Source organism: Oncorhynchus mykiss, chromosome 21 (genome assembly GCF_013265735.2).
Source record: "Oncorhynchus mykiss isolate Arlee chromosome 21, USDA_OmykA_1.1, whole genome shotgun sequence".
Classification (NCBI taxonomy): Eukaryota; Metazoa; Chordata; class Actinopteri; order Salmoniformes; family Salmonidae; genus Oncorhynchus; species Oncorhynchus mykiss.
Window position 1 is genome coordinate 37286432 of NC_048585.1, and position 26220 is coordinate 37312651.

The 26220-nt window shown below is 42.4% G+C and overlaps 1 protein-coding gene across 5 annotated transcripts in view; it reads left to right on the plus strand.

The window, feature by feature from the left end:
- Positions 1 to 24809, plus strand: part of zgc:109889 (uncharacterized protein LOC553542 homolog) — a 62945-nt gene extending 38136 nt beyond the window's left edge. For 3 of the 5 annotated variants that reach the window (XM_036957729.1, XM_036957725.1, XM_036957724.1), the window contains 8 exons: positions 12463 to 12616; positions 13253 to 13370; positions 16888 to 16965; positions 17507 to 17685; positions 21521 to 21820; positions 22081 to 22469; positions 22608 to 22661; positions 24271 to 24809. In XM_036957729.1, the coding sequence (XP_036813624.1) occupies positions 12463 to 12616; positions 13253 to 13370; positions 16888 to 16965; positions 17507 to 17685; positions 21521 to 21820; positions 22081 to 22469; positions 22608 to 22661; positions 24271 to 24431 (1433 nt within the window). In that variant the 3' untranslated portion in view covers positions 24432 to 24809. The remainder of the gene's footprint in view (positions 1 to 12462; positions 12617 to 13252; positions 13371 to 16887; positions 16966 to 17506; positions 17686 to 21520; positions 21821 to 22080; positions 22470 to 22607; positions 22662 to 24270) is intronic. The other 2 variants (XM_036957728.1, XM_036957726.1) reach the window with 2 other exon arrangements.
- Positions 24810 to 26220: the final 1411 nt, after the last annotated feature.

The window sequence follows — 26220 nt, forward strand, 5'->3', positions numbered from 1 at the left end:
TGAACACAAACACAGACACACACACACACACACACACACACACACACACACACACACACACACACACTGGATTCAGGAGGGATGAGCTGACCACCTGAGAGAGAAGCACTGTATTACACGACTAATAATAACCTTGCCTCTATCATATCCTCCACTCCTCTTTTCTCCTACACGTGTTCTCCATCTTTCTATTCCCTGTTTCCCCCCCTTCTCTCTGGCCCCTCCTCTTTTGTCCTTCTTCCCTTTCATATCGTATTTCTTCTCCGCTTCTCTCTTCTAGTTTTTTAATCTGCTTTCCTCTTCTCTCCTGTCTCCTACTCAGCCATTCCATCCATACCTTACACACTGTGTACTGTTAGAGTAGTAGCTCTTTCTTTCAGTCCCCATAGGAATGCATTGTCTCTTCAGCCACATAGAGAAGCACTGTATTGGCAACGCACAGGGAGTTGCATTGTCAGTGTGATGGCTAAGCACTCTTTTTGTGTGTGTGTGTTGTGTGCGTGCATTATAAACTCTCGACTGTCTGACCTTCAAACGAACCAGCCACGTGCGTTTGTGTGTCTGCTGACCTTTTTCTAGCCTGTAGAGGTGTCAGACTCAACGGATAGGGGTGAGTGCTTTTTAAAGTGTGTGAGTGTGCGCACGTGTGTACGTTCGTTTATGCGTACATGGGTGCATGATTTGGGTTGTGGTTGTTGTTCCTGTGGATATTTGGTTTTTGACTCTGGCTTTGTGGTTTGTCTGCTTGAATATTTTGGTGTGTGTGTCAGTGGCTTTCCTCCTCCAGAATAGCCAGAGTATATACAGTGCCTTGCGAAAGTATTCGGCCCCCTTGAACTATGCGACCTTTTGCCACATTTCAGGCTTCAAACATAAAGATATAAAACTGTATTTTTTTGTGAAGAATCAACAACAAGTGGGACACAATCATGAAGTGGAACGACATTTATTGGATATTTCAAACTTTTTTAACAAATCAAAAACTGAAAAATTGGGCGTGCAAAATTATTCAGCCCCCTTAAGTTAATACTTTGTAGCGCCACCTTTTGCTGCGATTACAGCTGTAAGTCGCTTGGGGTATGTCTCTATCAGTTTTGCACATCGAGAGACTGAATTTTTTTCCCATTCCTCCTTGCAAAACAGCTCGAGCTCAGTGGGGTTGGATGGAGAGCATTTGTGAACAGCAGTTTTCAGTTCTTTCCACAGATTCTCGATTGGATTCAGGTCTGGACTTTGACTTGGCCATTCTAACACCTGGATATGTTTATTTTTGAACCATTCCATTGTAGATTTTGCTTTATGTTTTGGATCGTTGTCTTGTTGGAAGACAAATCTCCGTCCCAGTCTCAGGTCTTTTGCAGACTCCATCAGGTTTTCTTCCAGAATGGTCCTGTATTTGGCTCCATCCATCTTCCCATCAATTTTAACCATCTTCCCTGTCCCTGCTGAAGAAAAGCAGGCCTAAACCATGATGCTGCCACCACCATGTTTGACAGTGGGGATGGTGTGTTCAGCTGTGTTGCTTTTACGCCAAACATAACGTTTTGCATTGTTGCCATAAAGTTCAATTTTGGTTTCATCTGACCAGAGCACCTTCTTCCACGTTTGGTGTGTCTCCCAGGTGGCTTGTGGCAAACTTTAAACAACACTTTTTATGGATATCTTTAAGAAATGGCTTTCTTCTTGCCACTCTTCCATAAAGGCCAGATTTGTGCAATATACAACTGATTGTTGTCCTATGGACAGAGTCTCCCACCTCAGCTGTAGATCTCTGCAGTTCATCCAGAGTGATCATGGTCCTCTTGGCTGCATCTCTGATCAGTCTTCTCCTTGTATGAGCTGAAAGTTTAGAGGGACGGCCAGGTCTTGGTAGATTTGCAGTGGTCTGATTCTCCTTCCATTTCAATATTATCGCTTGCACAGTGCTCCTTGGGATGTTTAAAGCTTGGGAAATCTTTTTGTATCCAAATCCGGCTTTAAACTTCTTCACAACAGTATCTCGGACCTGCCTGGTGTGTTCCTTGTTCTTCATGATGCTCTCTGCGCTTTTAACGGACCTCTGAGACTATCACAGTGCAGGTGCATTTATACGGAGACTTGATTACACACAGGTGGATTGTATTTATCATCAGTCATTTAGTCATTTAGGTCAACATTGGATCATTCAGAGATCCTCACTGAACTTCTGGAGAGAGTTTGCTGCACTGAAAGTAAAGGGGCTGAATAATTTTGCACGCCCAATTTTTCAGTTTTTGATTTGTTAAAAAAGTTTGAAATATCCAATAAATGTTGTTCCACTTCATGATTGTGTCCCACTTGTTGTTGATTCTTCACAAAGTAGCAAAGTTCAAGGGGGCCGAATACTTTCGCAAGGCACTGTATTTTAATAGATGATTACTAATCGATGAGCCTCGTGCTGTGTGTGTGTCCGTCCGTCCGTCCGTCCTGTCCCGTCCCGTCCGTCCCGCTGAAGGGAACGATGTCTGCAGTTATACATGGGAGGGAGGTATTTGTATTTATTAGGGATCCACATTAGCTGCTACCAAGGCAGGGGTCCAAACGCAGTAAAGCACTTACATCAAACATTTAAAAAAATATAAAACGGTACATCCATATAGCATTATTACACCGCTACATACACTATACAAAAGTATGTAGACACCACTTAAAATGAGTGGATTCTGCCATTTCAGCCACACCCGTTGCTGACAGGTGTATAAAATCGAGCACACAGCTCTGCAATCTCCATAGACTAACATTGGCAGTAGAATGGCCTTACTGAAGAGCTCAGTGGCTTTCAACGTGGCACCGTCATAGGACGCCACCTTTCCAACAAGTCAGCTCGTCAAATTTCTGCCCTGCTAGAGATGCCCCGGTCAGCTGTAAGTGCTGTTATTGTGATGTGGAAACATCTAGGAGCAACAACTGCTGAGCCTCAAAGTGGTAGTCCACACAAGCTCACAGAACAGGACTACCCAGTGCTGAAGCACATAGCACAAGCCTAAGATCACCATGCGCAATGGAGTGGTGTAAAGCTCGCCGCCATTGGACTCTGGAGCAATGGAAATGCGTTCTCTGGAGTGATGAATCACGCTTCATCATCTGGCAGTCCATCGGACGAATCTGGGTTTAGCGGATGCCAAGAGAGCACTACCTGCCCGAATGCATAGTTCCAACTGTAAAGTTTGGTGGAGGAGGAATAATGTCTTTGGCTGTTTCATGGTTCAGGCTAGTTCCCTTAGTTCCACTGAAGGGAATTCTTACCGCTACCGAAATCAATGACATTATAGACAATTCTGTGCTTCCAACTTTGTGGCAACAGTTTGGGGAAGGCCCTTTCCAGTTTCAGCATGACAATGCCCCCATGCACAAAGCAAGGTCCATGCAGAAATGGTTTGTCAAGATCGGTGTGTACCGACAGTTGTAAATTATGCAGCGCCTTGTGTCACCATCGCAGATTTTAGAGAAACAACAAATGTCGGTACATATAAGTGTCTTATATCGGCTGAAAGATTAACAAGAATTAAATATAACTGCATTGTCCAATGTACAGTAGCTATTACTGTGAAATAATGGCATGTTATTGTTTGAGGAGAGCCCCTAACAACAAAACACTTTTTTCACTGTGATAGGTTTGATTAATTCACCTCTGAAGGTGAAATGTGTACTTATATTCTGAAATCTTTCTCTGATTTATCATAGAAAGGGTCCAAGAGATAACATGAAGTGTCGTTTTGTTACATTAAAATCATTTTTCATATCCTAAAAATCCATATAACATGCACGATCGATTTTGTATTTCCACAGGTTCATTTTCCAAAGAAAGGAATCTGTGAAAATCTAACCCTAAACGTTGTTTCAACCAGGCAAATCACATTTGTTTTTCACATATCTCTTCATTGATACATCGTTCTTGGACACATGCTTTCTCCCCTGAATCAAATGGTAAAGTAGAAGCAGCTGGCAATTGCGCACCGAATTCGACGCAGGACACCAGGCGGACACTTGGAAAATGTAGTCTCTTATGGTCAATCTTCCAATGATATGCCTACAAATACGTCACAATGCTGCTAAGACCTTGGGCGAACGACAGAAAGTGTAGGCTCATTCGTTGCGCAATCACAGCCATATAAGGAGAGAATGGAAAACAGAGCTTCAGAAATTCTGCTAATTCCTGGGTGATGCATCATCTTGGTTTCGCCTGTAGAATGAGTTCTGGGGCACTTACAGACAAAATCTTTGCAGATTCTGAAACTTCTGAGTGTTTTCTTTCCAAAACTGTCAAGAATATGCATAGTCGAGCATCTTTTCGTGACAGAATATCGCGCTTAAAACGGGAACGTTTTTTATCCAAAAATGAAATAGCGCCCCTAGAGCTCTAATAGGTTAATGAGAATGGTGTGCTTGAAAGGATGCACATAACTGCAATGTTGCAATTGTATTGGTGAGTCTGTCTTAAATCGTTTTCCACACGCAGTCTGTGCCTGTATTTAGTTTTCATGCTAGTGAAGGTGATAATCCACTCTCACATAGGTATGTGGTTGCAAAGGGCATCAGTGTCTGAATGTCGTGATTTGCCAAGGCAAGAAACTCTAAGCAAAATGCAAATGAATTACTTAAAAATCATACAATGTGATTTTCTGGATTTTTGTTTTAGATTCCGTCTCTCACAGTTGAAGTGTACCTGTGATAAAAATTGCAGACCTCTACATGCTTTGTCAGTAGGAAACACTGCAGATTTAGCAGGTTATCAAATACTTGTTCTCCCCACTGTATATACTGCTGTTCAAAAGTTTTGGGTCACTTTTGTCAAGAAATGTTTCTTGACAATTTGTGTACTCTTTGTCACCCACACACACTTTAAACATTTGGATAATAAAGCATTTAAAGGCTGACGTTGGTTGATTTTAAAACTTGTGACAGCCAAAATTCTAACTCCACCCATGATTTTTGGACTTTTTTAAACATTCCTTGAGAGCATGGATTTTAGGACCTACTGCAGTCCTAAAACATAGGTACAAACAACCTTTCCATGATTGACCATTAGCAGGACAATAGACTCTTCAACCTTTACAAAAGGATAGCTCGGGCTACTCTAAGTGTGAAACAAAAATCCCCCAACTTGCAATGTATGTGACATACTGGTAAAAATAAGGTAAAACCAATTTAAGTTTTCCTGTAATAACAAGAAATGTGTGGAGTGGTTGAAAAACGAGTTTCAGTGACTCCAACATAAGTGTATGTAAACTTCCAACTTCAACTGTATATGTACTTTACTATTTATATTTTTGAGAATGTTAACTTTTACGCCACTACATTCCTAAAGAAAATATACACTTTTTACTCCCATACATTTTCCCAGACACCTGAAAGTACTCGTTACATTTTGAATGCTCAGGCAGGACAGCAATATTGTCCAATTCATGCACTTCAGAAAGAAGGGTTACATTTTGTTTTAAACTGATTAATTAAATTAAAAAATGTAGTCACTGGCCTATACACACACACAATGTCAAACTGAAATTATGTTTATAACATTTTACAAATAAATAAAAAAATGTAAAGCTGAATTGTCTGGAGTCAATACATATTGAACCCCTTTTGTTATGGCAAACCTCAAAAAGTAAAAATGTGCTGTTCAAGTCACATAATAAGACAAATGGACAATAATAGTGTTTAACATGATTTTTGAATTACTTCCTCATCTCTGTACCCCACATATACAATTATCTATAAGGTCCCTCAGTCGAGCAGTGAATTTCAAACACAGATTCAACCACAAAGACAAGGCAGGTTTTCCAATGCATCGCAATGAAAGACACCTATTGGTAGATGGGTATATAAAAAGCAGACATTGACTATCCCTTAGAGCAAGGTTAAGTTATTAATTACACTTTTGATGGTGTATCAATACACCCAGTCACCACAAAGATGTATAATGACGCCAGCGGGGATGGCTGACGTTTTACGTGCTGCTAACAAACTGTGCCATTTGTTTGTTTTTTCGCGTTGTTCGTAACTTCTTTATTTACTTATTTTGTACATAATGTTGCTGCTACCGTCTCTTATGACTGAAAATAACTTCTGTTCATCAGAATAGCAATTACTCACCTTGAACTAGAAGAATAATTGTTTTCTTCCTTAACGAGTTCGACGGGAAGGATATACTGCTTTCCCGGTAACAGGCCCAAATCCCCGTCATTTGCGTGAAGAAAAGACGGAGAAAAAGGGGGTGGAGGTCGGGCTACCTTCTGAAAATTTGTAGGCAAGCGAGTAAACTCCCACTGCCAGCCGTTCTATTGGCCAACGTGCAGTCATTGGAAAATAAAATCGATGGCGTACGATCAAGATTATCCTACCAACGGGACATTAAAAAATGTAATATCTTATGTTTCACTGAGTCGTGGCTGAACGACGACACAGATAATATAGAGCTGGCAGGATTTTCCATGCACCGGCAGAACCGAGAAGCTACGTCTGGTAAGACGAGGGGTGGGGGTGTGTGTCTATTTGTCAAGAACAGCTGGTGCGCGATGTCTAATATTAACTTCTTAGGGCTAGGGGGCAGTATTCGGAAGTTTGGATGAATGAGGTGCCCATAGTAAACTGCCCGTTGCTCAGGCCCAGAAGCTTTGATATGCATATAATTGGTAGCAAAACACTCTAACGTTTCCAAAACTGTTAACATAATGTCTGTGTGTATAACAGAACTGATATGGCAGGCAAAAACCCAAGGACAATCCATCCAGAATTTTTATTTCAGCTCACTACTGATTCCAATGGCTGGGAATGGGAATAAAAAAGGAAGACCTCCCATATTGCAGTTCCTAGGGATTCCACTAGATGTCACCAGTCTTTAGAAAGTGTTTCAGGCTTGTTTTTGGAAAAATGAGCTAGAATTTGTAGTTTTTCTAAGTGGCTCCCATTTTGGCTATAGTGTTTGTTGCGCGTTCCGGTAAGGGCATGCACTTCGTTATTGGTAATGGTCTCCGGTATTCTCCGTCTTAAATTTGATAATTTATTTACATATTAGGGTACCTGAGGATTGATTAGGAACGTTGTTTGATATGTTTGGAGGAAGTTTATTGGTAACTTAAGGGATTCATTTGAATGCATTTTGAACGAGCGAAACCGGTGAATTACTGAGTCAAGCGTGCCAACGAAACTTACTTTTTTTGGGATATAAAGATGGACTTTATCAAACAAAAAGGCCATTTGTTATGTAGCTGGAACCCTTGTGTTTGCAATCAGATGAAGATCTTCAAAAGTAAGTTATTTATTTTATAGCTATTTCTGACTTTCTCTGCTAAGTTGGAAAATGTATGTAATTCTTGTGTGTGCGTGGCGCTGTCCTCAGATAATCACATGGACTGCTTTCGCGGTAAAGCCTTTTTGAAATCTGACAAAGCGGCTGGATTAACAAGAAGTTAAGTTTTTAAATGATGTATGACAATTGTATTTTCATGAACGTTTAATATTACGATTTCTGTCATTTGAATTTGGCGCTCTGCAATTTCACCGGATGTTGTCGAGGTGGGATGCTAGCGTCCCAATGTTCCGTAAGAAGTTAACAAACTATAGTTTTTGCAAGTCAGTTAGGACATCTACTTTATGCATGACACAAGTAATTTTTCCATCGATTGTTTACAGATTATTTAATCTGTAAATTATCACAATTCCAGTGGGTCAGAAGTTTACGTACACTAAGTTGACTGTGCCTTTCAGCAGCTTGGAAAATTCCAGAAAATGTCATGGCTTTAGAAGCTTCTGATAGGCTAATTGACATAATTTGAGTCAATTGGAGGTGTACCTGTGGATGTATTTCAAGGCCTACCTTCAAACTCAGTGCCTCTTTGCTTGACATCATGGGAAAATCTAAAGAAATCAGCCAAGACCTCAGAAAAAACGCAAGTATAAACTCCATGGTACCATGCAGCCTTCATACCGCTCAGGAAGGAGACGCGTTCTGTCTCCTAGAGATGAACATACTTTGGTGCGAAAAGTGCAAATCAATCCCAGAACAACAGCAAAGGACCTTGTGAAGATGCTGGAGGAAACAGGTACAGAAGTATTGATATCCACAGTAAAACGAGTCCTATATCGACATAACCTGAAAGGTCGCTGAGCAAGGAAGAAGCCACTGGTCCAAAACCTCCATAAAAAAAGCTAGACTACGGTTTGCAACAGCACAGTACAGATCGTACTTTTTGGAGAAATGTCCTCTGGTCTGATGAAACAAAAATATAACTGTTTGGCCATCATGACCATCGTTATGTTTGGAGGAAAAAGGGGGAGGCTTGCAAGCTGAAGAACACCATCCCAACCGTGAAGCACGGGGGTGGCAGCATCATGTTGTGGGGGTGCTTTGCTACAGGAGGGACTGGTGCACGTCACAAAATAATGTCCCCATGAGAAGGAAAATTACGTGGATATATTGAAGCAACATCTCAAGACATCAGTCAGGAAGTCAAAGCTTGTTCACAAATGGGTCTTCCAAATGGACAATGACCACAAGCATACTTCCGAAGTTATGGCTTTAAGGACAGCAAAGTCAAGGTATTGGAGTGGCTATCACAAAGCCCTGACCTCAATCCTATAGAAAATGTAATGTGTGGGCAGAATTGAAAAAGTGTGTGCGAGCAAGGAGGCCTACAAACCTGACTCAGGAGGAATGGGCCAAAATTCACCCAACTTAATTGTGGGAAGCTTGTGGAAGGCTACCCAAAACATTTTACCCAAGTTAAACCATTTAAAGGCAATGCTACCAAATACTAATTGAGTGCATGTAAACTTCTGACCCACTGGGAATGTGATGAAATAAATAAAAGCTGAAATATATCACTCTACTATTATTCTGACATTTTCACATTCTTAAAATTAAGTGGTGATCCTAACTGACCTAAGACAGGGAATTTTTACTTGGATTAAATGTCAGGAATTGTGATAAAATGAGTATAAAAGTATTTGGCTAAGGTGTATTTCAAACTTCCGACTTCAACTGTGTGTGTGTTTTGTTAATCCCTTAAACCCTGTGGGGATTTCACACCACTGTGCAGGGATCCAGGATCTCTCAGATGGGGCTGTAACACACACGCACACACCCTGGCAGACTATTGTACCAGTTCTACAGATAAAGCTGTGTCAATATAATATCTGCTACTAACACATCTTTACCTTTTGGAGATATGAGGAACATATGGATTATGTTAGGACATGCTATATGTAACCCTTAATGTGCTGATCTTAATGCTGATCCTTCTATTGTTCCCCATTATCCGTTCTGCCATGGCATGGGGTGTAACTGGCCACACTGTAGTCTAGGGAGAGCACTGCTCCCTGGGCATGATTAGATGGATGGATTTGGGGGTGTTTCCATGGCTTGGGTCTTTTGTTATTGTCATAATCCCTTCTTTCAGAGCTGGGAGGCCACCACACACTGTAGCCCATTTAGAGCATTCCTCCCTGAGCATGACTTTGTTGGTTAAAAGGTGTAGGGTCATGCCAGGGGTGATTTAAGCCACACTAAGCTGACAATAAAGGTAAAACAGAGCTGTTCCTGTGGCTTGTTACTGTATATGTTGTAATGTATTGTTCACTGCCCTGAACTTGACGACTGGAGAAATTGTACTGTATATGTATTGTATCCCTCTTTTCAGTTATGTTAGTTACCAGTATGGTTTTTTTTGCTGATATGATCAGGACAAAGATTAAGCCTGGTGCTGGATTTAAGAGCATGCTCCATTGATGTAGCTTTTTAGTCCAGGACTAGGCTTAACCTGTGTCCAGGACACCGCTCCTCAATATATGCAGTACCAGTCAAAAGTTCGGACACACCTACTCATTCAAGGGTGTTTCTTTATTTGTACTATTTTCTACATTGTACAATAATAGTGAAGACATCAACACTATGAAATAACACATATGGAATCATGTGGTAACCAAAAAAGTGTTAAACAAATCAAAATATTTTATATTGAGATTCTTCAAATAGCCCCCCTTTACCTTGATGACAGAATACTCTTGGCATTCTCTCAACCAGCTCCATTAGGTAGTCACCTGGAATGAATTTCAATTAACAGGTGTGCCTTGTTAAAAGTTAATTTGTGGAATTTCTTTCCTTAATGCGTTTGAGCCAATCAGTCATGTTGTGAAAAGGTAGGGGTGGTATACAGAAGACAGATCAAATAAGCAAAGAGAAACGACAGTCCATTATTTTAAGACATGACATTTTCTGCATTGACTGACATTCAAGAACTTCTAAAAGTTTCTTCAAGTGCAGTCTCCAAAACCATCAAGTGCTATGATGAAACTGGCTCTCACCCACAGTTAAGGAAGACCCAGAGTTACCTCTTCTGCAGAGGATAAGATCATTAGAGTTCAGGGATGCAAACTAGTCACCTTTTGGTGAAATTCGCCGTTTTGAATCCAAAATAGGTGACCTACGTGAGACGGGGGTAAGAAGGAGATGAAGCGTACCTCATGAGCTGTAACTGAAAAACAACAGGCATTTGGAAAGTTTGAGGTGAGGCCTGAGGGAGAAAGTGTGGTGGAACAAGTATTAGCATTGTTAGTTGTCTTTCTATGTGGATCGAATTCTCCGTTAGCTAGCCAGAGAAATGTTGACAAACATTAGCCAACTCATCTGATCAAATAATTGAGTTTATGGTGTCAAAATTCGCTTGCTAAAAAAGTCAGACAGCAAGCTTTAGCTACCTAACGTTACATCATCAGATGAGTTAACACTTTAGTAACCTAACCAATTCGCTATAGTATTGACGTTAACTGGTATACAACTCCTTGCCGTTCAAGTTATAACGCGTTAGTTGCTTAATGGACCCTGGCCATCAGTGTGAAATATAAATTAGCTAATGAACTAACCCCTATCTGTTAACTAATGTTTTCCCTCTACAGTATATGGTTAATTTTCAGAATGAGAGAATTGAGTGAAAATGAGACTTTTACTGGTTAACTGGTTAAGATGGGGGGGGAAAACAAGTGCAATATTTATGTGTGTGGTCACAATCATTCTATTACAAAGGCTGTCATGTCTAACTGCAATATTAGTGTATTGTTTTTTTTCTCAAGACCTGAGTCATTTGCAGTAAAGTCTAGGCAACAAATAACATTGAATTGCTTTCTTTAAATTTTTTAGCATTTTTTACATTTTTAGCACTTTTTATTTTACACACCGAGACTGATCATGTAGATCATATTCTTTGTTTCATTAGTTAAAACCTGCATTTCTCCCTAGCAAGGATTAGAAAACAAGTGTCACCCTTTTGGGCCCTCACCAGTTTGCATCCCTGAGAGTTTACCAGCCTCAGTAATTGCAGCCCAAATAAATGCTTCACAGAGTTCAAGTAACATACATCTCAACATCAACTGTTCAGAGGAGACTGCGTGAATCAGGCCTTCATGGTCGAATTGCTGAAAAGAAACCACTACTAAAGGACACCAATAAGAAGAAGAGACTTGCTTGGGCCAAGAAACACACGCAATGGACATTAGACCAGTAGAAATTTGTCCTGTGGTCTGATTAGTCCAAATTTGAGTTTTTTGTTCCAACCTCCGTGTCTTTGAGACTCCGAGTAGGTGAACGGATGGTTCACACCGTGAAGTATGAAGGAGGTGATGGTGTGGGTGTGCTTTGCTGGTGACACTGTCCGTGATTTTTTAAAATAATTCAAGACTTACTAAATCAGCATGGCTGCCACATCATTCTGCAGAGTTATGCCATCCCATCTGGTTTGTGCTTAGTGGGACTATCATTTGCTTTTCAACAGGACAATGACCCAACACACCTCCAGGCTGCCTAAGGGCTATTTGACCAATAAGGAGAGTGATGGAGTGCTGCATCAGATGACCTGGTCTCAACAATCACCCGACCTCAACCCAATTGAGATGGTTTGGGTTGAGTTGGACCTCAGTGTGAAGGAAAAGCATCCAACAAGTGCTTAGCATATGTGGGAACTCATTCAAGACTGTTGGAGTAGCATTCCAGGTGAAACTGGTTAAAAGAATGCCAAGAGGTGTGCAAAGCTGCCATCAAGGCAAGGGGTGGCTACTTTGAATAATCTGTTTATCACTTTTTTTTTGCTTACTACATGATTCCATGTGTTATTTTATAGTTTTGATGTCTTCACTATTATTCTACAATGTAGAAAATAGTAAAAATAAAGAAAAACCCTTGAATGAGTAGGCGTGTCCAAACTTTTGACTGGTACTGTATGTATGTATTGATTTTTAACCCTTCCTTTTTTTCACTCTTTATGGGGTGCACAATGCAGAGAACACCGGAGAGGAGAATTATCATTTAATTACCATAGTGAATTATTCTGTTTGTTTGTGTCAATTAATCCCATAAGGGATGGGATGCCAATTGACACGAAAATAAAATGTAATTCATTCATATCCACCATAAACATGCTGATGGTTTTGTGTGTGTCTGTCTGTCTTCTCCAGTCTCTCTGCAGGACATCAACATGCGTAAAGCGTTTAAGAGCAGCACCATCCAAGACCAACAGGTGGTCTCACGGACCTCAGTCCCCAACCCTGTGGTAGAGATGTACCATCGCTGTGACAAACCTCCACCGCTCAACATACTCAGTACCTATAGGTTGGTACCTTTTTAGTATACTCATCTTCTAGCCTGACTACCCTTCCACACCGATCTGGCCAAACACCACACCCACCAGCATTTCTTCTCCACAATGAGTCTGGATTTGCTTTCCTCCCTGACGTCTTGTAGAATGCAAACACATTCCGACCGTTTGAATTGGTCCCAGAAACCGATGGGTTGGGCCAGAGCCGGCCTGGCCTAACATCATTGGCTTTGATACTCTGATTGGTTAGAGATTATACAATGGCTGATTCATTTGTTTTGTACACCGCCCCTCATTTTGACTTTAGGCAACTTATCTCCTATTGGTTAGTTAGACCTCTGTCCCCAACCCTGTGGTGATGTACCATCGCTGTGACAAACCTCCACCTATCAACATACTCAGCCTCTATAGGTCAGTACCTCAGTATACTCAGCCCCAATAGTCAGCCTGTAGGTCAGTTAAACCACCACCTCGCTGAAAGCATACAGGTAAGATCATCCTCACCATTGCTGTGAATCCCAGTCTGATGCTGAGAAAGGCACGTCACTGACCCAACACTGTGAATGACTAATGCAAAAGGTGCAATGCACCTGACCCATTTCGATCTCTCTCTTCCTCCTTTCTCTCTCTCTCTCCATCCCTCTCTCCAGGGATGATAAGAAGGATGCGTTGAAGTTCTACACAGACCCCTCCTACTTCTTCATGCTGTGGAAAGAAAAGATGCTGCAGGCCACGGAGGACAAGAGGAAGGAGAAGAGACGACAGAAGGTGGGTGTGTGTATATGTGTGTGTGCGCAAGTATGCAGGTGCGTGTGTGCTCGGTCTCTTCATTCTCTCTGTCACTGCCTCTTTCTCTCTCTTTCGCTCTGTGCCTCTGGTAGTTGTCTTCTTGCTGACAGTGATTGTGTTCAAACATGTCAAGTCAACTTCTGTCACTAGAGTCACTCCAGTGTGTGTGAGGGTGTGCTGAACTTTACGATACTGTATGCTTGGATGGGGAAAGAGAGAATGTCATCCATTACTACTTCACTGCTATGTTCTTTGCATCTCCACATGCTTCTGTTTATCATTCTGTCTTTATCTCACATTCAATTTGCTTTGCTGCGTTATAATCCGGACTGTGTGTGTTGAGTTCAACCACACCCTCACGCCCATTCTACTTCCCATTCCCTGAGAAACACAACCCCTCTTGCTGTCTAAAGACAACTTCAGTTATAACCCCTCTCTCGGACACCTAAAGTGCATTCGGAAAGTATTCAGACCGCTTGACCTTTTCCACATTTTGTTACGTTACAGCCTTATTGTAAAATGCATTACTACAACAACAAAAAATCCTCATCAATCAGTTTTGAAAAAGGTGGCCATTAATAAGCTGGTCAAACATCTCTAAAACTAAGAACATTGTATTTGGTACAAATCATTTCCCTAAGATCTTGTCCTCAGCTGAATCTGGTGATGAATGGTGTTGCTGTTGAACAAGTTTAGGAGACTAAATTACTTGGTGTGACCTTAGATTGTAAACTGTCATGATATATAGATGAGTTCGACCGATTTATGATTTTTTTTTCAATGCCGATGCCGATTATTGGAGGACCAAAAAAACGATACCGATTAATCGGACGATATTTATATATATATATTTATATATATTTGTAATAATGACAATTACAACAACACTCAATGAACACGTTTATTTTAACTTAATATAATACATCAATTGAATCAATTTAGTCTCAAATAAATAATGAGACGTGTTTAAATAATGCAAAAACAAAGTGTTGTAGTCTTCAATATTCCCAGGTAAGAAGTTTTAGGTAGTAGTTATTATAGGACTATTTCTCTCTGTACCATTTGTATTTCATATACCTTTGACTATTGGATGTTCTAATAGGGACCAGCCTAATCTCAGGAGTTGATAGGCTTGAAGTCATTGCGAAGAGCTGTTGGCAAACGCAGGAAAGTGCTGTTAGAATGAATGCTTACGAGCCTGCTGCTGCCTTCCACCGCTCAGTCAGACTGCTCATAGACTTAATTATAATATAATAACACACAGAAATACGAGCTTTAGAGGTCATTAATATGGTCAAATCCGTAAACTATAATTTTGAAAACAAAATGTTTATTCTTTCAGTGAAATACGTAATCGCTCCGTATTTTATCTAACGGGTGGCATCCATAAGTCTAAATATTGCTGTTACATTACATTGCACAACCTTCAATGTTACATCATAATTATGTAAAATTCTGCCAAATTAGTTCGCAACGAGCCAGGCGGCCCAAACTGTTGCATATACCCTGACTCTGCGTGCAATGAACGCAACAGAAGTGACACAAGGTGTCCAAAAATGCCGATTACCGATTGTTATGAAAACTTGAAATCGGCACTAATTAATTGGCCATTCCGATTAATCGGTCGACCTCTAATAAATGTATATGTACAGTATATCACAAAAGTGAGTACACCCCTCACATTTTTGTAAATATTTGAGTATATCTTTTCATGTGACAACACTGAAGAAATGACACTTTGCTATAATGTAAAGTAGTGAGTGTACAGCTTGTATAACAGTGTAAATTTGCTGTCCCCTCAAAATAACTCAACACACAGCCATTAATGTCTAAACCGCTGGCAACAAAAGTGAGTACACCCCTAAGTGAAAATGTCCAATTGGGCCCAAAGTGTCAAAATTTTGTGTGGCCACCATCATTTTCCAGCACTGCCTTAACCCTCTTGGGCATGGAGTTCACCAGAGCTTCACAGGTTGCCACTGGAGTCCTCTTCCACTCCTCCATGACGACATCACGGAGCTGGTGGATGAGAGACCTTGCACTCCTCCACCTTCCATTTGAGGATGCCCCACAGATGCTCAATAGGGTTTAGATCTGGAGACATGCTTGGCCAGTCCATCACATTTACCCTCAGCTTCGTCTTGGACGACCACTATGCTATGAGACTTGAAATTGAGCTCAGGTGCATCCTTTTTCCACTGATCATCCTTGAGAAGTTTCTACAACGTGATTTGAGTCCACCTGTGGTAAATTAAATTGATTGGACATGATTTTGAAAGGCAAGCGCCTGTCTATATAAGGTTCCACAGTTGACAGTACATGTCAGAGCTAAAACCAAGTCGTGAGGTCAAAGGAATTGTTCGTAGAGCTCTGAGACAGGGGAAGGGTACCCCAAAAATTATCCAGCATTTAAGGTCCCCAAGAACACATTGGCCTCCATCATTCTTAAATGGAAGAAGTTTGGAACCACCAAGACTATTCATAAGAGCTGACTGTCAATCTGACACAGCTCCAGAGTTCCTCTGTGGAGATGGGAGAACCTTCCAGAAGGACAACCATCTCTGTAGCACTCCACAATCCTCAGTAAAAGGCACATGACAGCACGCTTGGAGTTTTACCAAAAGGCAACATGAGAAACAAGTTTCTTTGGTCTGATGAAACCAAGATTGAACTTGTTGGCCTGAATGCCAAGCGGCACATCTGGAGGAAACCTGGCACCATCCCTACAGTGAAGCATGGTAGTGGCAGCATCATGCTGTGGGGATGTTTTTCAGCGGTAGGGACTGGGAGACTAGTCAGGATTGAGGGAAAGATGAATGGAGCAGAGTAATGCAAGATCCTTGATGAAAATCTGCCCCAGAGTGCTCTGGAAGTGGCCCAGCCAGAGCCCTGACTTGAACCCGATCAAACATCTCTGGGGAGACCTGAAAATAACTGTGCAAAGACGCTCCCCATCCAACCTGACAGAGCTTAAGAGGATCTGCAGAGAAGAGTGGGAGAAGCTTGTAGCGTCATACCCAAGAGACTCTAGGCTAAATCGCTGCCAAAGTACTGAGTGAAGGGTCTGAATACTTATGTAAATGTGATATTTCAGTTTTGTATTTTTAATAAATGTGCTAAAATGTCTGAACCTATTTTTGTGATGTCTTTATGAGGTATTTATTGTATGTCGATTGATGAGAGGAAAAATAAATTTAATACATTTTAGAATAAGACTGTAACATAACAAAATGTGGAAAAAGTCAAGTGGTCTGAACAATTTCCAAATGCACTGTATATCCCGCCTTTCTGTCCCCCTCCTGTCTTCTGTCCCATCTTCTCCCTCACTCTGCTTCAACTCCCCCGTGCCACTATCGCCCCTGTAAACCTCCAGACTTTCACCAGTAGACTCTCCTCCTCTCCCCCTCTCTTTTCCCCTACTCTGTCTCTCCCATTTTGTATAACCATAGTATATCTAATGTGTTAGAGCTCTCTATCTCCACGTCTCCCCATCCAGACCAGCTGTCCGACCCACTCTGACCAGGGTAGACCCCACAGCAGACAGGCTCCACCTCGCAGCCCACTACCCAGCTCCGTAAGACCGCCACATCCATAACTATGTTCCCTTGTCCCCCGTCCTTGTTTCCTCCTGGGTCCTCTGGGTGTCCCCCTGGTTTCCCCCTGTCCACTGCTATGTCTCACTGTCCCTTGTCCCTTGTGTGTTCAATGTCTTCTACATCCCTGTTCCCTATGTCCCCTGTCCATGTCGCCGCCCTGCTCCGTAAGACGCCACCTCTACGTTCCGGTCTCCTCCCAGCTCCCAGACCCCTCCGTCTGTGTGTCCCCCCTCCCGTCTCTGTCCCTCCACCAAGCTGGTCCCTTATACCCATTCATCTATGTTTGGGACTGTTTTATGTTGTGTTGATTATGTTTTATATTGCTTAACATTGCTTAAAAGTTTGGCTTATAGTGGGACTTGGTGAATTCTGCTGGTCGACGGTGAGTGAAAATGGTGGAATGGATCTTGCTCTCTCTGTTTGTCCCTGTGTGAAGAGAAGACTATCCATAATAAATGCAGCCCTTTGTATTTGTTTGTTTGTCTCTCCTTCCTCCACTCCCCTCCGTCACTCTATCAGGAGCAGCACAAACAGGTAGAGGACCCGGGAAGGGAGGTGAAGAAGGTTCGTAAAGCCCGTAATCGCAGACAGGAGTGGAATATGATGGCTTATGACAAGGAGTTCCGACCCGATACCAGACTAACCCCCTCACCCTATCACGGAATGTCCTCCGAGGGGTCGCTATCACCCGATAACAGGTGAGCCCAGAATCAAATAATTGGTGTTTTTTCTCATTTTGTTACGTTACAGCCTTATTGTAAAATGGATAGCATAGTGTTTTTTTCTTGTCCATCTACAGACGTCCCATTATGACAAATCAAGCCCAGGTTTTTGGAAATGTTTGCACATTTATATATAACAAAACATTTAATTGATATATATATTGGGGAAATCATCATGGGGAAATCAAAAGAAATCCGCCAATACCTCCCCAAAAAAATGTTTAGACTCTGGTTCATCCTTAGAGCAATTTTCAAATGCCTGAAGGTGCCATGTTCATTTGTACAAACAATAGTACAGGAAGGAGACACGTTCTGTCTCATAGAGATTAACTTACTTTGGTGAGAGAAGTGCAAATCAATCCCAGAACAACAGCAAAGGAACTTGTGAAGATGCTGGAGGAAACGGGTACAAAAATATTTCTGTCCACAGTAAAAACGAGTCCTATATCGACGTAACCTGAAAGGCCGCTCAGCAAGGAAGAAGCCACGCTCCAAAACTGCCATAAAAAAGCCAGACTACGGTTTGCAACTGCACATGGGGACAAAGATCGTACCTTTTTGAGAAATGTCCTCTGATCTGATGAAACAAAAATAGAACTGTTTGGCCATAATGACCATCATTATGTTTGGAGGAAAAAGGGGGATGCTTGCAAGCTGAAGAACACCATCCCGACCCTGAAGCACATGGCAGCATCATGTTGTGGGGGTGCTTTGCTGCAGGAGGGACAGGTGCACTTCACAAAATATATGGCAACATGAGGATGGTAAATTGTGTGGATATATTGAAGCAACATCTCAAGACATCAGTCAGGAAGTTAAAGCTTGGTCGCAAATGGGTCTTCCAAATGGACAATGGCCCCAAGCATACTTCCAAAGTCATGGCAAAATGGCTTCAGGACAACAAAGTCAAGGTATTGGAGTGGCCATCACAAAGCCCTGACTTCAATCCCATAGAACATTTGTGGGCAGAACTGAAAAAGTGTGTGCCAGCAAGGAGGCCGACAAACCTGACTCGGTTACACCAGCTCTGTCAGGAGGAATGGGCCAAAATTCACCCAATTTATTGTGGGAAGCTTGTGGAAGGCTACCCAAAACGTTTGACCCAAGCTAAACATTTTAAAGGCAATGCTACCAAACTTCTGACCCACTGGGAATATGATGAAATAAATAAAAGGTTTAATAAATCATTCTCTACTATTATTCTAACATTTCACATTCTTAAAATTAAATGGTGATTCTAACTGACCTAAAACAGGGAATTTTTACTAGGATTAAATGTCAAGGAATTGTGATATACTGAGTTTAACTTCTTGACGCTACCCATCCCTTTAGCGGGATAATTGTCATCAACAACCGCTGAATTGCATAGCGCCACATTCAAATAGTATTACTAAAAATATTTATATTCATGAAATCACAAGTGCAATAAAGCAAAACACAGCTTAGCCTTTTGTTAATCCACCTGTCGTGTCAGATTTTGAAAATATGCTTTACAGTGAAAGCAATCCAAGCGTTTGTGTAAATTTATCGATCGCGCGAGAACATTATGTACACCTAGCATCAAGTAGCTTGGTCACGAAACTCAGAAAAGCAATCAAATTAATCGTTTACCTTTGATGATCTTCGGATGTTTTCACTCACAAGACTCCCAGTAACACAATAAATGTTCCTTTTGTTCCATAAAGATTATTTTTATATCCAAAATACCTCCATTTGTTTGGCGCGTTCAGAAATCCACAGGAAAGAGCGGTCACGACAACTCAGACAAATTCCAAATAGTATCCGTAATGTCCACAGAAACATGTCAAATGTTTTTTTATAATCAATCCTCAGGTTGTTTTAAAATATATAATCGATAATATATCAACCGCAACTGTCTTTCTCAGTAGGAAAGGGAAAGCCAATGGCTGCCCAAACTCTGTTGCGCCAAGCAAAACGCTGCTGGCACCCGGCCATACAATGACGCGATGTTGTCTTTCTCGCTCATTTTTCAAAGTAAAAGCCTGAAACTATGTCTAAAAACTGACACCTTGAGGAAGCGATAGGAAACGGAATCTGGTTGATATCCCTTTAAATGGAGCAAAGGCAGGCTATGGAACATGGAGTTTTCAAAATAGAAGCCACTTCCTGGTTTGATTTTCCTCAGGATTTCGCCTGCAATATCAGTTCTGTTATACTCACAGACAATATTTTGACAGTTTTGGAAACTTTAAAGTGTTTTCTATCCTAATCTGTCAATTATATGCATATTCTAGCATATTCTGGTTCTGAGAAATAGGCCGTTTACTTTGGGAACGGTATTTTTCCAAAAATAGTGCCCCCTAGCTTCAAGAGGTTAAATGTATTTGGCTGAGTTCAGGTGCATCCTGTTTCCATTGATCATCCTTGAGACGTTTCTACAACTTGGAGTCCACGAGTGGTAAATTAATTTGATTGGACATTATTTGGAAAGGCACAAACCTGCCTATATAAGGTCCCACAGTTGACAGTGCATGTCAGAGCAAAAACCAAGCCATGAGGTCGAAGGAATTGTCCATAGAACTCCGAGACAGGATTGTGTCGAGGCACAGATCTGGGGAAGGATATAAAAAATGTCTGCAGCATTCAAGGTCCTCAAGAACACAGTAGCCTCCATAAGTGGAAACCACCAAGACTCTTGCTAGAGCTAGCTGCCCGGCCAAACTGAGCAATTGGGTGAGAAGGGCCTTGGTCAGGGAGGTGACCAAGAACCCGATGGTAACTGGCAGAGCTCCAGAATTCCTCTGTAGAGATGGGAGAACCTTCCAGAAGGACAACCATCTCTTCAGCACATCACCAAATCAGGCCTTTATGGTAGAGTGGCCAGACGGAAGCCACGACAGCCCGCTTAGAGTTTGCCAAAAGGCACCTAAACGATTATCAGACCATGAGAAACTAGATTTTCTGGTCTGATGAAACCAACATTGAACTCTTTGGCCTGAATGCCAAGCATCACGTCTGGAGGAAACCTGGCACCATCCCTACAGTGAAGCAAGGTGGAGGCAGCATCATGATGTGGGGATGTTTTTCAGCGGCAGGGACTGGGAGGCTAGTCAGGATTGAGGTAAAGATGAACGGAGAAAAGTACAGAGAGATTCTTGATGAAAACCTGCTCCACAGCACTCAGGACCTCTGACTGGGGGCGAAGGCTCATCTTCGAACAGGACAACGACCCTAAGCACACAGCCAATATACCGCAGGAGTGGCTTCGGGACAAATCTGTGAATGTCCTTTAGAGGCCCAGCCAGGGCCCAGAATTGAACCTGGATGAACATCTCTGGAGAGACCTGAAAATAGCTGTGCAGCGACACTCCCCATCCAACCTGATTGAGCTGGAGAGGATCTGCAGAGAAGAATGGGAGACGCTCCCAAAATACAGTTGTGCCATGCTTGTATCGTCATCCCCAAGAAGACTGAAGTCTGTAATCGCTGCCAAAGGTGCTCCAACAAATTACTTAGTAAAGGGTCTGAGTACTTATGTAAATGTGATATTTCACTTAATTATTTTTAAAAAATTAGAAAAAATGTCCGAACCTGTTTTTACTTTGTCATTATGGGGTATTATGGTAGATTTGATGGAGGGGGGGGACAATTTAATACATTTTTGAATAAGGCTGTAACGTAACAAGATGTGGAAAATGTCATGGGTATGAATATTTCCGAATGCAATGTACATGTGTCATGAATTGTTCAGTGACTGGCCAGTCTTCAGTGTGCTTAAGCACAGCCTAGCTCTCTTCTGCCCTCTGCTGGGTAAAATAAATGACCCCTCACCCTCCCTCTCCTCTCCTAGGTCTGTGGCATCAGACATGGGCGAGCTCTCCTACCCGTCCAGCCCTAACCACCCCTCCCAGCCCCCCTCCGCCCCCCACCCCATCGACGGTGTCCCCCACCTCACCCAGACACCACAGACCCAGTCCTTAGACAGGGGTGGGTACCCCCGACCTAATCTCCCCTCTGGTGTAGTCGCTGGGGGAAGACATATCGCCTCTCTGGGGCGCACTCAGCTCCCCCACGCACCCCCCGCCTCCTCTGAGGGGGGAGCACTCAATGGGCCACGGCAGCAGTCTGTCAAGGACTACAGGGCATATGGGTAAGAACACCACATAGAAATATAATCACCAAACACTAAATTGACTGTGAATGTCGATTCTAGGAATTCTAATTCTCGAAGCCTTTGTAATTCTAGAATAATATATTTGACATTGACATTTGACATAACATTTCATTTGATTTTAGTTTTAAGAGGTTTGTTCGAGCCAACAGATTTGCCCATTGTTGTCAATTCCTGTCTGATTGATTGTGTTATTTTTATCTCTCTCTCTTTCTGTCTTTCTCTTCCTCCTACCTTAGCGGCCAGCCATCAGCCATCCCCGAGTACTTCACCCCCCCTGCCCCTCCCCCTCCCCCACCCCTCATCCCGTCCGCCCAGACTGCCTTCGACTCCACCTCCTCCTCCTCCCCCATTCTCCCCCCCGGGGCCGTGGTGGTCATGTCCCGCCCTTACAGTCCCTCCCCTACTCCCCCCGCCCCCCCTGCCAACTATGTCCCCTCCCCCTCTCACACCCCCTCCGGTGCCCCTCCCGCTGCCCCCCCTCCTCCCCCACCTGGTCTACCCCCCTCCCATATCCTGCCTCTGGCTCACGCCATTGGTGGAGAAGCTCCTGCCACCAGGAAGGGCCAGATGCCGATGATTCCGATAAGCGACGCTCGCAGCGACCTGTTGGCTGCCATACGTAGAGGTGAGAGAGTTTTGGGGGGTGTGGGGGGGTGTGTGTGGGGGTGTGTTTATGAATGTGTTTTTTTTGTTTTTTGTTTAAGTTTGTTTTTGTGTGTGTGTGTGTGTGTGTGTATATGTGTGTGTGTGTGTGTGTGCTTAGGTGTGCTTCCGATCAGCAATGCTCGCAGTGAACTGCTAGCAGCCATACGCAGAGGTGAGACCGATAGAGGGTATGTGTGTGCGTGTGTGCATGGATACATGTGTATCCACCTGTGAATGAGTACATTTAGCATATTTTAAATGGCTAGCTAGTTTTCGGTAGTGTTGCACGATATACTGAAACTTCGGTACTTTGTTGATACTAGAACATGAAAACCGGTTCAGTATTAGATTTTCTGGTACTTTCGGTACTTATGTCAAATGTGTCACGTTATATACTTATTTAGAGGATCAAGTCTGTCTATCAGCGCAGCCGATGTCCTTTATAGCGCCAGAGCAAGGTGCCTGCTCCACTGACTCATTGCTAGCTCTAGCCTGTCCTGAGGAACCACTGTACTCACTGGGAGTCTGGATCGCATCATGTTGGCTCACCACTTATGCTGCACAGAATGTTATCACACTTGAATAATGCATCACGGCATGTAGAAATGTTGAAAATGTTTATTACTGTTCGCAAAACAATGTCTATGAAGGAAAGAACACTTTACAATGCAAGAAGATACCGGTAGCTTCCAGCGTTGTAGGCTAATTTTCCTTGCTCGCTCTGTTTGTCATAATGTGCTAACCATAATGTAAATTATACTGATTTCAAAGCCGATTGTCACCAAAAACTTGATTCATTCACATCGCCTCCCTCGCATCATTTCTCTCCCTCCAACTTACTTGAGTGCATGTGCCTCTTAAATAACCTCAACACTGGGTCTTAAAGAGACACCGCACACTTATGAAATAAGAAAATGCTTCCTCTATGAAAACGTTGTTGATCAATAAAATAAGTCCAAAATCAATGGGAAACAGATTTTGTCATCTGCAGCCCCTTGATTTACCCAGTTTATCAATAGAGATTTACCATTCAAATAAATAAATTACCGTTATGTAGTAAGATAGATAGCAGAATTGTATAATTGGTGCATTAATGTGTACATGCCTGTCTGAAATATTGACATAAAAAAAATTATAATGTAATGATATTGAACTCAAAAGATTACCAACGATTGAACAGAGCAGTAGCTGAGTTTCTGTTTATCTGTATCGAGTATCATGATGGTATTGAGTATCGTGATACTTAACCTGGTATCAGTATCGAAGTCAAAATTCTGGTATCGTGACAACACTAGTTAGCTGTGTGTTTGTATCTTCCCTTTTGTGATGAGATCTAGAATGAGGTCATTCCCCTTAGAAGCATTGCTTTGGTGGACTGTAGGGTTGCAAAATTCCCAGGTTTTCCAGAAATTCTGGTTGAAAGATTCACAGAATTGTGAGGGGAAAAAAATCTGGCAACTTTCAGAAAGTTACAGGAATTTTGCAACAGGTAAGGCTGCTTCTGTGGGTGACACGCTGTCGATGTGTTCAGAGGATCTCTGGTTCAAGCCCAGTGAGGGACAGGGACGGGAGCAATGCTGTTACACACACACACACACACAGACAGACACACACAGACACAGACACAGACACAGACAGACAGACAGACAGACAGACAGACAGACAGACAGACAGACAGACAGACAGACAGACAGACAGACAGACAGAGCTTCATATGTATCTATCTAACCCCTCACTCCCTCCATCCCTCCTTCAAACCTTCCCTCCTTCCATCTTTCCAGGTATCCAGTTGAGGAAGGTCCAGGAACAGAGAGAGCAGGAAGCAAAGAGAGAGCCAGTTGGAAACGACGTGGCCACCATCCTATCACGTCGCATCGCCGTTGAGTACAGTGAATCAGATTCCGACTCCGGCGGGGAGGACAACGGGGAGTGGTCCGACTGAAATGGGTCAGGTGTCAATAGGTTAAAGGGGACAAGTGGAGGTGCTTGTGAGGAAAGGGTGTTCAAAACTTTATTCAAAATTATTGTTAAGTGTTGCCCACCACACACATATAGACTTTAAAGGGATAGACCAACCACCAACCTACCTAACTTCCCCACTCTAGCACATTGTTGTGTGCTTGAGTAGTATTGCTAAACACACTACATTACTTCTACTCAAGCACTATAACACAATCAATGAAGCAATGCTATAGTAGAGGACTACAGTACATACCAGTGTGCAGTCGTGGCCAAAAGTTTGGGAATGACACAAATATTAATTTCCACAAAGTCTGCTGCCTCAGTTTGTATGATGGCAATTTGCATATACTCCAGAATGTTATGAAGCGTGATCAGATGATTTGCAATTAATTGCAAAGTCCCTCTTTGCCATGCAAATGAACTGAAACCCCCAAAAACATTTCCACTGCATTTCAGCCCTGCCACAAAAGGACCAGCTGACATCATGTCAGTGACTCTCTCGTTAACACAGGTGTGAGTGTTGATGAGGACAAGGCTGGAGATCACTCTGTCATGCTGATTGAGTTCGAATAACAGACTGGAAGCTTCAAAGGGAGGGTGGTGCTTGGAATCATTGTTCTTCCTCTGTCAACCATGGTTACCTGCAAGGAAACACGTGCCGTCATCATTGCTTTGCACAAAAAGGGCTTCACAGGCAAGGATGTTGCTGCCAGTAAGATTGCACCTTTGGACTTTTGGAGGATGGCCTGGTGTCAAGAAGGGCAGCAAAGAAGCCACTTCTCTCCTAGAAAAACATCAGGGACAGACTGATATTCTGCAAAGGGTACAGGGATTGGACTGCTGAGGACTGGGGTAAAGTCATTTTCTCTGATGAATCCCCTTTCCGATTGTTTGGGGCATCCGGGAAAAAAGCTTGTCCGGAGAAGATAAGATGAGCGCTACCATCAGTCCTGTGTCATGCCAACAGTAAAGCATCCTGAGACCATTCATGTGTGAGGTTGCTTCTCAGCCAAGGGAGTGGGCTCACTCACAATTTTGCCATAAAGAATGGTATCAACACATCCTCTGAGAGCAACTTCTCCCAACCATCCAGGAACAGTTTGGTGACGAACAATACCTTTTCCAGCATGATGGAGCACCTTGCCATAAGGCAAAAGTGAAAACTAAGTGGCTCAGGGAACAAAACATCAATATTTTGGGTCCATGGCCAGGAAAATCCCCAGACCTTAATCCCCTTGAGAACTTGTGGTCAATCCTCAAGAGGCGGGTGGACAAAAAAAAAACACAAATTCTGACAAACTCCAAGCATTGTTTATGCAAGAATGGGCTGCCATCATTCAGGATGTGGCCCGGAAGTTAATTGACAGCATGCCAGGATGGATTGCAGAGGTCTTGAAAAAGGAGGGTCAACACTGCAAATATTGACTCTTTGCATCAACTTCATGTAATTGTCAATAAAAGCCTTTGACACTTATGCAATGCTTGTAATTATACTTCAGTATTCCATAGTAACATCTGACAAAAATATCTAAAGACACTGAAGCAGCAGACTTTGTGAAAATGTATATTTGTCATTCTCAAAACTTTTGGCCATAACTGTACAGTACAACACTACAAAAAGCTAGAACTCAATTTCCCTTTGCTTAAGTCAACTAAATGAAATGGTCCGAAATGGAGGGAAGGGATCAATTGTAAATACATAGGGGAGCACAAGTGAGATAAAAGGTGGGTGACACATTCATGTTTTATTTAGTTATTCATTCAGTTAT